The sequence below is a fragment of the Capricornis sumatraensis genome, chromosome 3, assembly GCF_032405125.1.
Source record: "Capricornis sumatraensis isolate serow.1 chromosome 3, serow.2, whole genome shotgun sequence".
Lineage (NCBI taxonomy): Eukaryota > Metazoa > Chordata > Mammalia > Artiodactyla > Bovidae > Capricornis > Capricornis sumatraensis.
In genome coordinates, this window is record NC_091071.1 from 106,809,368 (window position 1) to 106,825,092 (window position 15,725).

The window sequence follows — 15,725 nt, forward strand, 5'->3', positions numbered from 1 at the left end:
GTTTAAATGTTCTGAGAAGAAAGTTACAAAATTGGTGGAGAGTTTGGGGTTAATTTAGTGTAAAAAGTAGTGGGCAAAAAAAAATTAAAAGGTAAAAGAATGAAAGACAGATATTGTTGGGCTGTAGTTGTCTCATTGAACCTCATAAGAAAGCCTGAATCCAAATTGCCCAGCCATGGAATTCCTGGATTCCTGACTCAGAGGAAATGAATGAGATAATAAATGTTCATTGTGGTTTTAAACCTGACCTAGTTGGTTGGTTGTGCGTACTCAGTTGTGTCTGACTCTTTGAGACCTCATGGACTGTAGCCCACCAGGCTCCTCTGTCCATGGAATTTTCCAGGCATGAATACTGGAATGGGTTGTCATTTCCTTCTCCTGGGCATCTTCCCTACCCAGGAATCAAACTGACATTTCCTGCATCGCCTGCATTGGCAGGTGGATTCTTTATCACTGTGCCAACAGGGAAGCCCCAAACCTAATCTAAGTTTTAGGTTAATGTAGTATGTAGCAATAGATAACTATAGATTTTGGTACCTGGAAGTAGGCCATTGCCATAATGAAAACTTAAAAACATGGGAGTGGTTTTGGAACAGATTGGTCGGAGGAAGTTGTAAAGATCTTGAGATAGTGAAAAGACTGAAGACTCTTGTTAAGACTGTTATTAAAAGCGTGATAACTTGTGAGAAAGTTACCAGCAGGGATTTTGGGAGAATAAGGAAAATGTTATTGGAAACTAGAGGAAAGGAATCCTTGTTATGTTGTGGCCAAAAAAAAAAAAAAAAGCAATATTGTTACCAACAGTAATATGCAAAGTAGAAATTATATTTATCAACTGGGTGACATTACAAACGAAATTTCCAGACAGTGCTGGAAGTGCTGCATGCCTGCTTCTCGCTGCCTATAGTAAAATGCAAAGCGGAGTGCCTTAAAGGAAGGAATGATAGCTCAGTCAGTAAAGAATCTGTCTGCAGTGCAGGTGATCCCTGGTTGGGAAGATCCCCTGGAGAAGGAAGTGGCAACCCACTCCAGTATTCTTGCCTGGAAAATCCTATGGACAGTAGTTTGGAGGGCTACAGTCCAGGGAGTCACAAGAGTCAGACATGACTTAGCAACTAAACCAACACCATTATAAAGGAATTGTTGGGTTTGAAATTTCTCAGCCCCTCTGATGGCAAATGATGCTAAAATTAGAGGTAGCTTTCCAGCAAACATTAAGAGCAGGGTGCAATCTGAAAGATAGAGTCTAAAAATGAAGCCAAGATGTAACTACAATATGTTTGTTATGACTTCAAAAGATTTAAGACAGTGCCTCAAAGAACAACCATCAGACAATAAAGGCTTCTACGTAGCTTAAGAGTGTTGTCCTTCAGCAGCCTTTGCAGAAAATGTAGAGAAAGGCTTTTCTCAGAAATTTGTGGGTAAGGCTTTTGCGCAATGGTATGAAGCTTAATGTTGGAAAAGGAAATGGCAACCCATTCCAGTATTCTTGCTGGGATATTCCCATGGACAGAAGAGCCTGGTGGGCTATAGTCCATGAGATTGCAAAGAATCAGACATGACTGAGTGACTAACACACACACACCTGAAGCCTAATAAGATTCATAAAAGACCTGCAAAGAGAACTGTATTTGCAGAAACACCACCAACTTGGATTTAAAGGAACAGCTAGAACTAAATGAAGCCTTTGGGCCTCAAAAGTTGTGGAGAGCATAAAGCAGTCTGTAGAAACTACTCAGCCACAAACATGGGCTACCTTTCATGGAAAAGGAGGGATGACTCAGAGAGTAGAACCAAGACTGGAGAATCATTCTACCCTCTGAGTTCTAATCAAGGAATTGTCAACACATGCCTGATAGATTTCAGATTTGCTGGTGACGAGTAACTCCTCTAAATCTCCTGATTTCCCCCTTTTGGAAAGGAGGGTGTGAAGCACCTACCCTTCGCCTGTCTCACCATTTTATAGTTGAGTATGTGCTGGCAAAGAAGTTAGCTCTGTACTCTCAGACTGAGAGAAACTCCACATGAGGAGTGCCATCCACAAGTTACTTTAAATGCTGAGATACTACAGTTTAAGCTTATGCTATAAACGGATGAGACTTTGAGGTGGTTGTGGGAAGACTAAAGATATTTTGCATTTAGGAGGAATTACTTAGTTCGTAAATAATTTGTCACCAGAGTGTATAGTGTGGTAGTTTAAAAATATGTCTTCAAATTCTTTGCTACTCCTCCCTTCAAAAGGTGGAGCTGAATTCCACTCCCTTTGAATGTGGGCCAGATTTAGTGACTTGCTTCTGAGGGTAGGTCATAAAAGGGCAGCTTCTGCCTGGTACATATGTCTCTCTTGCTCTCTTTTCCTGTCCTATACCCGTTTCTCTCTTAGATCATTCATTCTTTAGGAAAGTCAGGTGCCACGTTGTGAGGATACTTAAGGAGAGTTAGAGGGACCCAGATGAGGAGGAAGTGAGGCCTCTTGCCAAAGTCCAGCACCCATGTGCCAGTAATGTATAAAAGTCACCTAGAAAATAAATCTGTCATCCCCAGTTGAGCCTTCAGGTGACTGCAGCTCTGACTGACAACTTGCCTGCAACCTTGTGAGAAATTCTGAGACTGCTCAGCTGTTCCTAAATGCCAGACACAGAGAGACCTTATGAGATAGTAAATGTTTACTGTTGTTTTGATCCACTGAGTTGGGGCAATTTCTTTTGCAGCAAAGAGCTTAGCACTGGATCTAGCCAAAATTATGATGCAATCATAAGGGGAGGATAACAGACCTCTCAAAATCTATCTACCTAAATATATAAAGTGAATTTTCTATGATTATGTTAAAGTGAAAGTGAAAGTCGCTCAGTCGTGTCTGACTCTTTGCTACCGCATAGACTATACAGACCATGGAGTTCACCAGGCCAGAATACTGGAGTGGGTAGCTGTTCCCTTCTCCAGGGGATCTTCCCAACCCGGGGATTGAACCCAGGTCTTCCACATTGCAGGCAGATTCTTTACCAGCTGAGCCACAAGGGAAGCCCTGATCATGATAAAACTGGGAAGCAATAATTTTTTTCATATTTTTCACAGTGATAGACCAGTAAAATGTAACCAGTATTCTTTGCATCTGTCTTTAAAAATAAGTAGACAGAGAAAAAGCAAAGAATTTTAGAGATGGGAGGAAGCTAAGAGATTATATAATTTAAGTCTTCTGTTTGGAGGGAACTTTAGAAGTAGTTGCTGCTGCTGCTGCTAAGTCGCTTCAGTCATGTCTGACTCTGTGTGACCCCATAGATGGCAGCCCACCAGGCTCCCCCGTCCCTGGGATTCTCCAGGCAAGAACACTGGAGTGGGTTGCCATTTCCTTTGGGGTGCAATAAATGGTTTTGGTGTATATATGACATATATCTATTTATCTTTAAGGTATTATTTAGAATTTTGATTTATCAAAATAACACCTATACATAGTTAAGTGAAAGTGAAAGTATTAGTCGCTCAGTCATGTCTCATTCTTTTCGACTCCCTGGACTGTAGTCCGCCAGGCTTCTCTGTCCATGGGATTTTCCAGGCAAGAATACTGGAGTGGGTTGCCATTTCCTTCTCAAGGGGATCTTCTGGACCCAGGAATCGAACCTGGGTCTCCTGCATTGCAGGCAGATTCTTTATTGTCTGAGCCACCAAAGAAGGTTTTTTAACTATGTTTAATACATAGTTAAACAATTAACTATTACTAATGTCTTTCTTATAAAATACAGTCCTGGGTCCACTTTCCCAGCTCTTGTTGCTGAAAGCAGCCTCTTTTACCTTTTAACATGAATCTTCTGATAATCACCCTCATAGACCCAGATAATAAGATTATAATATTGTTTCTTGGTTTATTAGCTTTAGAGAGTATTTACTGACTTCCTGTTATGATCGTGGAGAATTTCTTACCCCAACTTCCCTCCTCCATTTTCCTAGCAGAATTACAATTTTCAGTTAAGTTAATGCTTAATATTTACACTAGAAATACAAATATTGTTCCCTGTTGAGTCAAGTAGTATGCAGTGATTATCTCTCTTTGTATGGATGTTTGTTTTCTTGGAGTTATTTCCTTTGTTTCATTTGCTATATTTTTTATATATGTACAGCTTGTTTGTTCCTAATGCATTAATAGATCTGTTGAATGCCTGGCTGATGATCATTGTTTCAAATTCAAACATGTCAAATAATCCATCCATTCTTTCCTTTTGTTTCAACTGCTATATTTTCTATATACGTACAGCTTGTTTGTTCCTAATGCATAAATAGATCTGTTGAATGCCTGGCTGGTGATCATTGTTTCAAATTCAAACATGTCAAATAATCCATCCATTTCATTTTATCTGTCCTGGACCTCCCTCCACAGCTCGATAGCTCTAACCTCCCTCCTCTAGCTCTAATTTGGACAGTTTCTGTCTAGACTGGCTGTCATGCTAAGACTTTCCTTAGCTGTTCTGGTTTGGGGATTGTTTTTGAAAGATTTTGATAATGTGAATATAACCAAAATGAAGAAACATTAATATTTTAAAGAGAATCCTAAATTATTAATATACACTGCCTCTGTGTCCTAGATTCACCAGCATGTGAAGTCACATAAAATGAGGTCACATTTGCTTTTGACGCCCACATTTCTGTGGCTCAAGTCTTCACAGTGTGAATGCACCTTTGCAGTTTTGCAAAGTCCCCTATGAGTTTTTCTAAGAGTCCATAAAAGGGATGTACTTACTAACTAGTCTATCCACTGGTTACCACAAGGCACTTTCCATATTCTTCCTCTTCTGCTGTGACCTCCTGGCCAATGTATATTGCCCTGAATTCTGTTTAAAGGTGCTAATGATATTACTCATAAGATGGTTGTTGTATTAATATTTGCTGAGGGTGTTTTTTCCTGACGTTGCCATTGTCAGGAATACCAGGGATACTACACTTGATGGGAGGTAGTGAGAATGACCCTTTCCCCAATTCCGCATCAATTTCCTAGTCCCTGTCCTTTGTTGCCTGAAGTTCAGAGCTCACATTATCTTTCAGTTTCTCCTGTAATTTCCTACTTATACACCTGTCCATAGCCCCTTTGTCCAAACCAGTAATAATCAGAAGTCACAACTAGCTAAGTTTCCATTTCAGAAGGGGCAACGCAAAAGCCAGAAGGCTCAGAAACAGAGCTCAGTCACATAATTTATTCCCAAACCAGAATGTTCAACATTTTTATTCTAGTGAGCTTCTCAAGCCAGAGAAACAGTCAGCTTTAAAGTGAGATGTAGTCTCCATTCTGGAGATAGAACACTACTTGCAACTTTCAAATAGTGGACCTCTTTCTCTGCTAAACAAGATTGTAAATGCCTCGGAATCTACTCTCAATCCAAGTACCACATTGCCAGCCTTCAAATATGTAGATGCTCTCAACAGGAGAGCTGCTAGCAGACCACAACAGAGGAAGGACTTTCTCTTGTGAGATGTAAAGCACTACCTTGCTGATCTTTTTGGCCAAATGAGAGAATTATTTTCAAAACAAAGGCCAGAGAAACATTTCAAATAGTGCCTAAGACCCTTCAGCATCTTCCCTTGCCTCCCTGACCAGTGCCATCCCCTCCCTTTAATGTTCCAGTTTCCTTCATTTAGCGGATGAGGACAGTTAAGAGTCCTCTGCATGAATGCTAAGTCACTTCAGTCATGTCTGACTCTTTGCGACCCCGTGGACTTGTAGCCTGCCAGATCCCTCTCTCCATGGGATTCTCCAGGCAAGAATATTGGAGTGGGTTGCCATGCCCTCCTGCAGGGGATCTTCCCAACCCAGAGACTGAACCCACATCTCTTATGTTTCCTGAATTAGCATGAGGATTCCTTACCATCAGCACCACCTGGCAGAGTCACACTTTACCTAATTCGTAAGACGTGGAGCCAGGATTTTAATTCAGGTGTATTTGACTTCAAACTGGTGGCTTTTTCCTGCTTACCTCATCATGATGTGTCACTTGCTCAGGACCCCTGCACAGGTGACCGTAGGAAGAGGAACTCACATGGGAGCTATTAGCCATGTGGGTTATCTGGGCTTTCCCTGGCATACATCCATGATGGTTTTCTGGTGACACATGGTCTGTGTTGAAGGAGATTCTGGATAGGATACCCCGTGTGAGCAAACTTAATTCCATACTTTAATGTCCCTTTTTTTCTTCTAATGCCTCTTCTCCCATACCCCTTTTATGGAGAGAGACCAGGCAACTGGTTGCTGATCCTGCACTCTACTCCCCATAAGTTATCTGAATAGCAGTTCTGGCTTACCTTTCCTATGACATCTGTTAACAGCTTGAGGGCCAGAGGATCATGAACCAAGGAGTCTGTATAAAAGGAACCAAGGTATTTCTTTGGGTTGGTTGGATTGTCCTGTGCACACAAATCAGGACGCATGCTGAATCCATGGGAGATTCTTCCAACTGTGAAGGGGAAGGAACCACCTGCAAGTAAAACGCATTCCTGAGAGGCTAGTGTTACTTGAAAAGGATTCTTTTCAATCCTCATGTTGTATGCAAGGAGAAGTTCCTATAGCCCAGTTAGTTAACTGTATTTACAGAAGAACTACTGGGTTCCAAATGCTGAGAGATGACCCAGAATAAAGGAGCGAGAATATAGAATGAAGTTAACTCATCTAGAAATTCAGATTTAAGGAATGCATCCTAGGGAGAGAAGCCAAGTGTGTAAAGATATGTGGTCAAGATTTTAAAAATGAAGTGTCTTATGATAGAAAAACACAGAGGCAACCTATCAGTTGGGAAATATTATTTAAATAATGATGGCATATCCATAAAACATAGTGCTATACATACAACCATCAAAAATGATGATGGTCTGTACTCACTGACATTGAAAGGTGTCTCTATATGCTGATGAGAAGGAAAAACAGATTAGAGAACAGCATGTACAGTTGGATATTGTGTGTATGTAACCAAGAGTTCCAAACTCATTTACCTATAGGGACCAAGCAGGAAATGTAAAGGAATGAAACAGGCCTATTTCTAAACAATAGTGAATGGTAAAGACTATTGCAAACTGGAGAGCTTATGGTCTAACAGACATTTAAATAAAAACCAAAGCAAAATCAAGTAAACTGTGCCAGTCAAACTAAATTTGTCTGCAAAAGTGGGATTTGGTCCTTGAAACATCATATATTTTATAACTAGACGAGTGACTAGAAGGACCAAATTGTATCCCTCCAAAATTTTGTCCCTGATCCCCAGTGTGACTGTATCTGTAGATAAGGCCTTTACTGAGATAATTAAGGTTAAATGAGGTCATAAGCTTGGACTGGTCCTCATAAGAAGAGGAAGACACACCTAAACTCTCTCTCTCTCTCTTCCTGTGAACACACACAGAAAAGGACAGGTGAGGACACAGTAAGGCAGCCTTCTATAATCCAGGAAAAGGATCTCACCAAAAACTAACTGTGCTGGCACCATGATCCTGGAAATCCACAACTCTGAGAAAACACATTTCTGTGGTTTAAGCTGCCTAGACTGTGGTCGTATTTTGTTCTGGCAGCCCAAGCTGACCAATACAGATAGGGTCTTACCTCCATGTGCAAAGCACACTTTCAGTTTAGGAAACTTCTCAAACACTCCACCCATGATCATGGAACAGATGGCTGCAGTGGTCTCAGCTGGCATTCCTGGAAGAGGAAGCAGTCATGATGTATAGGGATTGTCACCACAAGCAAGAAGTTCAGTGATGCTAATGGCAGGGGAATAACACCTTACTGTAATTGTCAGTGCTGAGAAACACAGTTTCCCTGTGCCCCAGCATGGCTTGGTTTTATGCAGGCCTGACTTTGGCAAGCAGAAACCGTGGGACACTCCCTATTTGCCACTTGCAAGTGAAGTCATCTAATGGCTAGAACAGTCAAGGAGCGAGAGGACCTGGCTTTTGTCCTGATTCTTCCAGCTTCCATTTTGGATTCAGTGGGTCATGTAGAGTAGAATGAGTCTAGGCTAAACCCTTCTTTTTTCACTTTTTTTGCTTCTTGGCCTTTGAAACTGATATAATGCCCTTGAGTCTAGGGTTCTTCACCTGTGAAATGGGGACAGTACTGCCCATCTTGCAAGGGTATGCAAGGCCTTGCAAAGATGATATTGGGGCAGTTCTTGGCCAGAACTTCACATGACAGGTGCTCAACAAATATGAATTGCCTCCCTGTGTTTCAGTTTTCCTCATCTGTAAAATGGGGATCATAATGGTTAGTTCTTGCCAGTTAGTGAGTGCTCAGAAAGTATCAACTAATATTAATATTCCTGCCAAATCTTTGCTGCCCCCTTAGAGCTGAGGTTGAAAGTAACTGGATTAAAATGAGTGATTTCAAGTGCTTTGTGCTTCTAGAAGAGGCAGCTGGTCCACACCTGATGCTTTCCTCTCCATGGAGTCAATCTGGGCAATATTTCCAGATGACTGTTTTTCAGTCTGTGATTAAGAACTCTCTGGGGTGTAGAAGTAAATGGCAACCCACTCCAGTGTTCTTGCTTGGAAAATCCCATGGACAGAGGAGCCTGGTAGGCTACAGTCTATGGGATCATTAGTAAAGAGCATGTTTCATGTAAAAAAAAAAAAAAAAGAAAGGGCTCTCTGGGGGCTCCGTGAATGAGCCCTGGGCCTTCTGGAAAAGCTGACTCTGGCTGCCGAATGGGGCATTACTGGTTGCTCATCCTGCCTTAGGTCTATCACTGTTCCATGGACAGAGAGGCCTCTGGCTCCCTCAATCCTTAGCCTCTTGAGAATTCTGGAAGTATGATGTTATTCATCTCTATTTGGGAGTGGTTTGTGGGCAGAGTTTCCCTCCAGTGGGGGGATGAGTAGCATCATAAGTGGGCAGTAACCCCATGTACATTGTCCATATAGGAGCCAAAGTGGAATATTTATAATGTGAATTGGATCATGACCCTCCCCTGCTGGGAATTCTCCAATCTGTTAAAGACTGCCTTTACATCCAGAATAAAATACTGAAAGTAGTCTGCTTGTTTATGATCTGTGGACTTGTTTGTCACCTCTGGCTTCAGAAGGGCAGAGGCTTTGTCCATGCCTGGTATATCCTTAGTGCCAGATACAGGGCCTGACATGCTGGAAAGGATCAATATATATTTGTGTTGCAAAATAAGTTATGAGATGATCCTCTGTGTAAATGCTTTCCTTTGTTTTTCCTGTGGGAAGTTGCAATACAAATATGTTTGTGGGACTTGTCAAAGTGTGTTGTGTGAATTGCGAAGAGATTTTCTTTGAAGCTGCAGAGCACTGGGGCGTCTTAGGTTATCTCTTCTAACTGCTGCTCAAGAATTTGGTAGGGGATGGGGAGGAAGCTGCCTTACTAAATTCGTTGGTCTCCAAAAGCAGTAACAGGGGCATAAAATGTCAGGGCAGAAAGAGAATCCAGACCAACTCTTATTCTGAGTCTGGTAGGCCTAGTAGAGATCTCACCTCCTTTTCCTAGTAGTGGTCTCTCCTCTTATCCTCAGGTGGAACCATGGGTGAACAGTGCAGGTGGGGAAGAGCATGTAACAGGGAACTTGAAAGCCTGGTCCTTCGATGCGGGAAGTTGACCTTCTACTCACAGTTCCAGGGTTCTCATTTGTAAAGGCTGATGCTATCACTGGCTTCTAAAAAATCTATTAGATAGGCGTGGCTACTTTTCTTCAGAGACTTTCTGGGAGTCCGTGTAGTGAGGTAGCTTGGGAGTCAGACAGATTTGCTTTTCGCTTTTTAACCATGTGACTTGCACAGCTTACCTAACCACTTCAGTTTCTTCATCTTTAAAACAGATATTTTAGGGAATTCTCTGGTGGTTCAGTGGTTAGGATCCTGAGTTTCCACTGCAAGGAGCATGAGTTTGATCCCTGGTTGGGGAACTAAGATCCCTCAAGCTATGTGGCATGGCAAAAAAAGGCTATTATAATGTCAACCTCATAAAGTTTTGTGTGAATAAGATTAAAATTAAATGAAGTAACCTAACTAAATCACTCTGCTGTGTACTTGGAACATTATAAATCAACTGTACTTCAATTTTAAAAAATTAAATGAGATAATACATACAGCAATAAGAACTCAATAACTCACAATCCTGTCAATTATTCATATTTTCTCTCTTTGACATAATAGCATCCATAGATAATTGGAAAACACCAAGGCTTGACTCTCTTTTCCAGATCACAAGCTGACACAAACCTATGAGCCAAGGGAACCAGTATTTGGCCATCCGTCCATCCATCTGCATGTCCCAGGGGTGCACAAATAGGGAACAGTTCAGCCTTTCAGCCTCCTTCAAAGAAGCAATCAGAGGGTGAGGGGGTTATTGGGATGAGCCAGCAAATATAGGGTACTCTTTTAGGGTATTGCTTTTCTCTGGGTCTATATTGATGTGAATAAATGAACTATTTTTGAAGTTTTATCTGATCTATATAACAGAATCATTGAAAAACTAACTAAAAAAGAACACTTAGAATTAACAAGGGTGTTGGTTAGAATCAAAAATAGCATTGGCAAAATGCTCAGGGATTGATCTCACACCTCAAATGCAAAGGAAATTTCACCTGCTGGTTCCTGTTTGGTCCACTCTTTCAGAAGGATTGCTCAGAGTGTGTCATTGGAGTCATAGTTGGCGTGTTCCCTCCTCTGCCCCTCCTGGAAACCCAATGATGTGGAAAGTAAGGAATTGATGGGCTGGGAGCCAGGGGCTCATGACTGTCCTGGAGCAAGTTGGCCTGACCTATATCATCTGGCCTCTCTGAGTCTGACATTAGGTGGGAATTTATGGGCTCTACAGGCACTCACAAGGCCTCAGGACCACAGCTGAGCTGCTGTGAGCAAGATGACTTGAGAAAGGGAAGAGCTCTCAGTGCTGCAGCGAAGCAGGTACTGAAAAGAATGTCATGAGCACAACTGCTCCAGGACCTTTTGGGAACTGGAAATACCATCTGGAGGGCATGACCTTTACTTAACACAATGTTTAATTAGAAAAAGTCCTCTCAACAGGTTTTTTTATATTAGTGGCTTGTCATGGTTCAAAACAAATTTCCTTGGAGCATTTCTTTTCCAAATATATTAAGGTGCTGGGATGATTCATCCTATGTCTACATATAAACATTTGGGCCAACCAGGCTGATGCAATGTGACTTGTGTGCATAAGCATTTTCAAAATGGAGAAATAGTCCTGGGACAACAGGTGATTCTGAAAGTGGCAGGCAAAGTATAGATTGAAGAAAGGACTTCTAATTCAACAGGTTCCAGAGAGTGGAAGAGATATAAATCTTTTGAAGGGAGAGGAGCTAGTTGGTTTTTACTAGTGGATGCAGGCTGGAGAGTATCAACTTCTTGGGATGGTTTGTGCTTGATAGAGGCACATGATCATGGTATCTTGGTGGGATTTCACTCTTCATGAGGATAAAACTTCATTTTGTGTAATTGTGATGGCTCATTTCAGTTAAAATTAACAAATATTTTTGATCACCTTTGGTATATGAGATATTGTAGAGAATATGAAAATAAGTCACACCTTCAAAATCATGATAACTCTAAATTTATTGAGCACTTACTGTGTGCTAATGGATCACAAGAAACTGGAAAATTCTGAAAGAGATGGGAATATCAGACCACTTGACCTGCCTCTTGAGAAACCTGTATGCAGGTCACGAAGCAACAGTTAGAACTGGACACAGAACAACAGACTGGTTCCAAATAGGAAAAGGAGTACGTCAAGGCTGTATATTGTCACCCTGCTTATTTAACTTCTATGCAGAGTACATCATGAGAAACGTGGGGCTGGAGGAAGCACAAGCTGGAATCAAGATTGCCAGGAGAAATATCAATAACCTCAGATATGCAGATGACACCACCCTTATGGCAGAAAGTGAAGAGGAACTAAAGAGTCTCTTGATGAAAGTGAAAGAGGAGAGTGAAAAAGTTGGCTTAAAGCTCAACATTCAGAAAACGAAGATCATGGCATCTGGTCCCATCACTTCATGGCAAATAGATGGAGAAACAATGGAAATAGTGTCAGACTTTATTTTTCTGGGCTCCAAAATCACTGCAGATGGTGATTGCAGCCATGAAATTAAGACACTTACTCCTTGGAAGGCAAGTTATAACCAACCTAGACAGCATATTAAAAAGCAGAGACATTATATTGTCAACAAAGGTCTGTCTAGTCAAGGCTATGGTTTTTCCAGTGGTCATGTATGGATGTGAGAGTTGGACTGTAAAGAAAGCTGAGCACCGAAGAATTGATGCTTTTGAACTGTGGTGTTGGAGAAGACTCTTGAGAGTCCCTTGGACTGCAAGGAGATCCAACCAGTCCATCCTAAAGTCCTGGGTGTTCATTCGAAGGACTAATGATGAAGCTGAAACTCTAATAATTTGGCCACCTTATGTGAAGAGCTGACTCATTTGAAAAGACACTGATGCTGGGAAAGATTGAGGGTAGGAGGAGAAGGGGACAACAGAAGATGAGATGGTTGGATGGCATCACCGACTCGATGGACATGAGTTTGGGTGGACTCCGGGAGTTGGTGATGGATGGGGAGGCCTGGCTTGCTGTGGTTCATCGGGTCACAAAGAGTCGGACACAACTGAGCGACTGAACTGACTGACTGTGTGCCAAAGCTGTTATGTATATGTAGATGTATATAATATATATTATATATGGGCTTCCAGGTGGCGCTAGTGGTAAAGAACCCGCCTGCCAAGGCAGGAGTCGTAAGAGACGTGGGTTTGATCTCTGGGTTGGGAATATCCCCTGGAAAAGGGAATGGCTACCCACTCCAGTATTCTTGCCTGGAGAATCCCATGGACAGAGGAGCCTGGTGGGCTATAGTCGATAGGGTCGCATAGAGTCGGACATGACTGATATGACTTATCACACATGCATATATGTAGGTATTATATATATATCAATTTCACAATTGTTAACTAGTTTAATCCTTTAGGAGATGAGTACTTTTTATTATTCTCATTCTACAGAGAGGGAAACTAAGGCAGATAGAGGCTAAGTAAGTTACTGAGGTCTTCTGGCTAATAAATGGTAGGCAGTTTTCCACTGCCACTCTGCTTCATACAACAAAGTCATTTTTATACCTGAAAACTGATATGAGCATGTTGTTGGGTTCCTTCACTGAGAATAGAGGTCTAGGAGATTAGGGGGACAACCAGGTGCTCTGGAGCTCTGGCTGACCTCGCAATGACAAAGCCAATTTGGCTCACAGAAACTCCTCTCATTCGTTTCAGCAAGTTAGTGGTGAGGCTGGCAAGTCTTGCTAACCAAACAAACGTGCTGTCAACCCCAGGACATCACAAGTCAAATGGGGCCAGGATGCTTTCTTGAATCCCCACAGAGACTGGCAGACCCCAAAACAGCCTAGTTAGAATGATTAATTGAACTGATCACATAAATGAAAATATGTATTTGGACCCCAACTGGCTGCTGTTGCTTTCTGAGCACCTTAGTAATTCATAAAGCTAAGTCCAATGAATAATAAAATGACTTATAGCTGAAGGCTTGCTCACACTGTGCTGAAACAATTTTATACACAAGTAAATAAATCCTCTTTTCAGAGCTCATTAAAGTTTCTAGAAAACATTTGCTGGATCAGTTCAGCCACTGCAGCCAATAATCTTCTGGGAGGTCAGTATTTAGAGGAGCATTAAATCTTTCAGGTTATTAGGAGGCAGTTTAACAGGCAGTCCCCCAACTGGTGGGCAGTGTCCATAGGCACAGACATGGAAAACATCCTACATGTAGTCAGAGCTTAATAAATAATAAGTGAAATAAATTATCAGTGATTATAGTACCTGATGGGGCCACCAACATCTACTTAATTCATTACTGAAGATTTTGCATTTACAATGAAAATAACCAAAAATGATACTATTATAATTCTAGGAGAGAAGACATTTTTAAAAAATGCAATGGAATAAAGAATTACACATCTTGAATTCTGGAATTAAGGAAAGCAGATTTAGGTACAGAAAGAACCTCCCAAGGTAGAGAGGACCGTGGGATTGTGGACTCTTCTGCTGTATATTTCAGAAATGACTGGCACTGCATTTTTGAAAATATATTTTATTATGCAGTGTTTCAAGTATAGAAAGTTATAAACAATAGTACAATGAACAGCTATACATTTACTATCTAGTATCATCAAATATTAACATTGTGATGGTATATTTTTGTTGCATATTTTTATTACACTACATTTAAAAAAATGGTTTTAAAAGTATCTTAACTGCGAGTCGGTTAAATAAAACAAGACATATTGCAATACTATGCAGTTATTTTAAGTCACGCATTGAAAGAATTTTCACTTAGGTTAGAAATTCTCAATTAGAATATAAAATCACATGTATAATAGAATTCCAATTCCATTAAAATATAAAATATGCAGATGTATGCATATGAAAAGATAAATGTACTATTAACCATGGTTAATCATCTTTGGGTGGCAGAATTATGGGTTATTTTTGTTTTCCTCTTTAGTTAAAATATAGTTGATTCACAATATTGTGTTAGTTTCAGATGTACAGCATAGTGATTTTTTTTTTTTTTTGCAGATTATATTCCATTATGGGTTATTACAAGGTATTGGGTTTAATTCCCTGTGCTGTACAGTAAATCCTTGTTGCTTTTTAAATTTTATGTATAGCTATTTTTCTCCTTATGCTTTTTTATATTTTCCACAATTGGATTACTTCATAATTTTGAAAAATGATAAGAATTTTTTTCCAAAGCAAAAGTGAATACTTTGGGGCCTGTCATTAACCCGATCCTTTTGCACAGTGGCTGTGATGTGGATAATAATTTGGCTTCCAAATGAAACCTCTTTATTTAAATTAAAAAAAAATTTTTATTTTCTATTGGAGCACAGTTGATTAACTATGTTGTATTTCAAGTGTATAGCAAAGTGATTTGTTTACAAATATACTTGTGTCTATTCTTTTTCAAATTCTTTCCCCATTTGGGTTATTACAGAATATTGAGCAGAGTTCCCTGTGCTTTATAGTAGGTCCTTGTTGGTTATCTATTTTATTTCCAAATTAAACTTTAAAAGGAGAGCAAGAGGGCTCAAAAGAAGAGAGATTTCACTGAGTTAACTTAAGGCTGACCTGGGAAGCATTTGCGCTTGTCCCTTTTCTAGTAGGATGGCCCTTCCTGGCGGGGAGCTCTTTCCACAGTCCCCCTGCATCCAGCAAGTCATCAGGCATTTCTCCAACCCAGGGACACCCAGCACGGTGCCTGCTCCACGCTGGCTGAGTGGGCACCTCGTACTCACCGCGTACACTGGGAAGAGTTCGCGTGCGTTCAGGTCCCACTCGTTGATGTGAGAGCCGATCTGAACCCCAGGAAAGCCCAACTTCTTCACACAGCGCTCCATCTCCTTAACCGCCAGCTCAGGGGCCTGCATGGGCAATGTCCCCAGACCCACAAACCTCCTGGGGTGGCTCGCAATGGTGGCAGCTAGATCGTTGTTCAGGAGCTGGCACAGGTCTAAAGTGTCCTGAGGTTTGGCCTGGTGGAGACAGGCAAGGGAAAGCACATGGTTCAAAACCTACTTTAGATATCTACTCTGCTCAGCACCTCCTCTAGGCTCAGTCACTTGTCCCTCCCAGTGGCTTTACACCTCGTAAACCTGAAGCACAGTTTGAGACAGGCACTTGGCCACAGAAGACCCAGAGGCCAGTCATTACCAAGGTAAAGA

General features: G+C 41.2%; 1 protein-coding gene across 7 annotated transcripts in view; it reads right to left on the minus strand.

Annotated features, from left to right (window-relative positions):
- The window catches only part of ACMSD (aminocarboxymuconate semialdehyde decarboxylase), a 62,338-nt gene that overhangs the window by 26,074 nt on the left and 20,539 nt on the right, over positions 1-15,725 (minus strand). For 6 of the 7 annotated variants that reach the window (XR_011144660.1, XR_011144659.1, XR_011144661.1 and 3 more), the window contains 4 exons: positions 15,300-15,536; positions 10,204-10,297; positions 7,571-7,666; positions 6,286-6,458 (listed from right to left, as the gene is read on the minus strand). Coding sequence is in view for 4 of the 7 variants with exons in the window: in XM_068967871.1 (XP_068823972.1) it covers positions 6,286-6,458; positions 7,571-7,666; positions 10,204-10,297; positions 15,300-15,536 (600 nt within the window). In the remaining 3 variants the exon portion in view is untranslated. Of the gene's footprint in view, positions 1-6,005; positions 6,118-6,285; positions 6,459-7,570; positions 7,667-10,203; positions 10,298-15,299; positions 15,537-15,725 lie in introns of those variants that run through there. The other variant, XM_068967870.1, reaches the window with a different exon arrangement.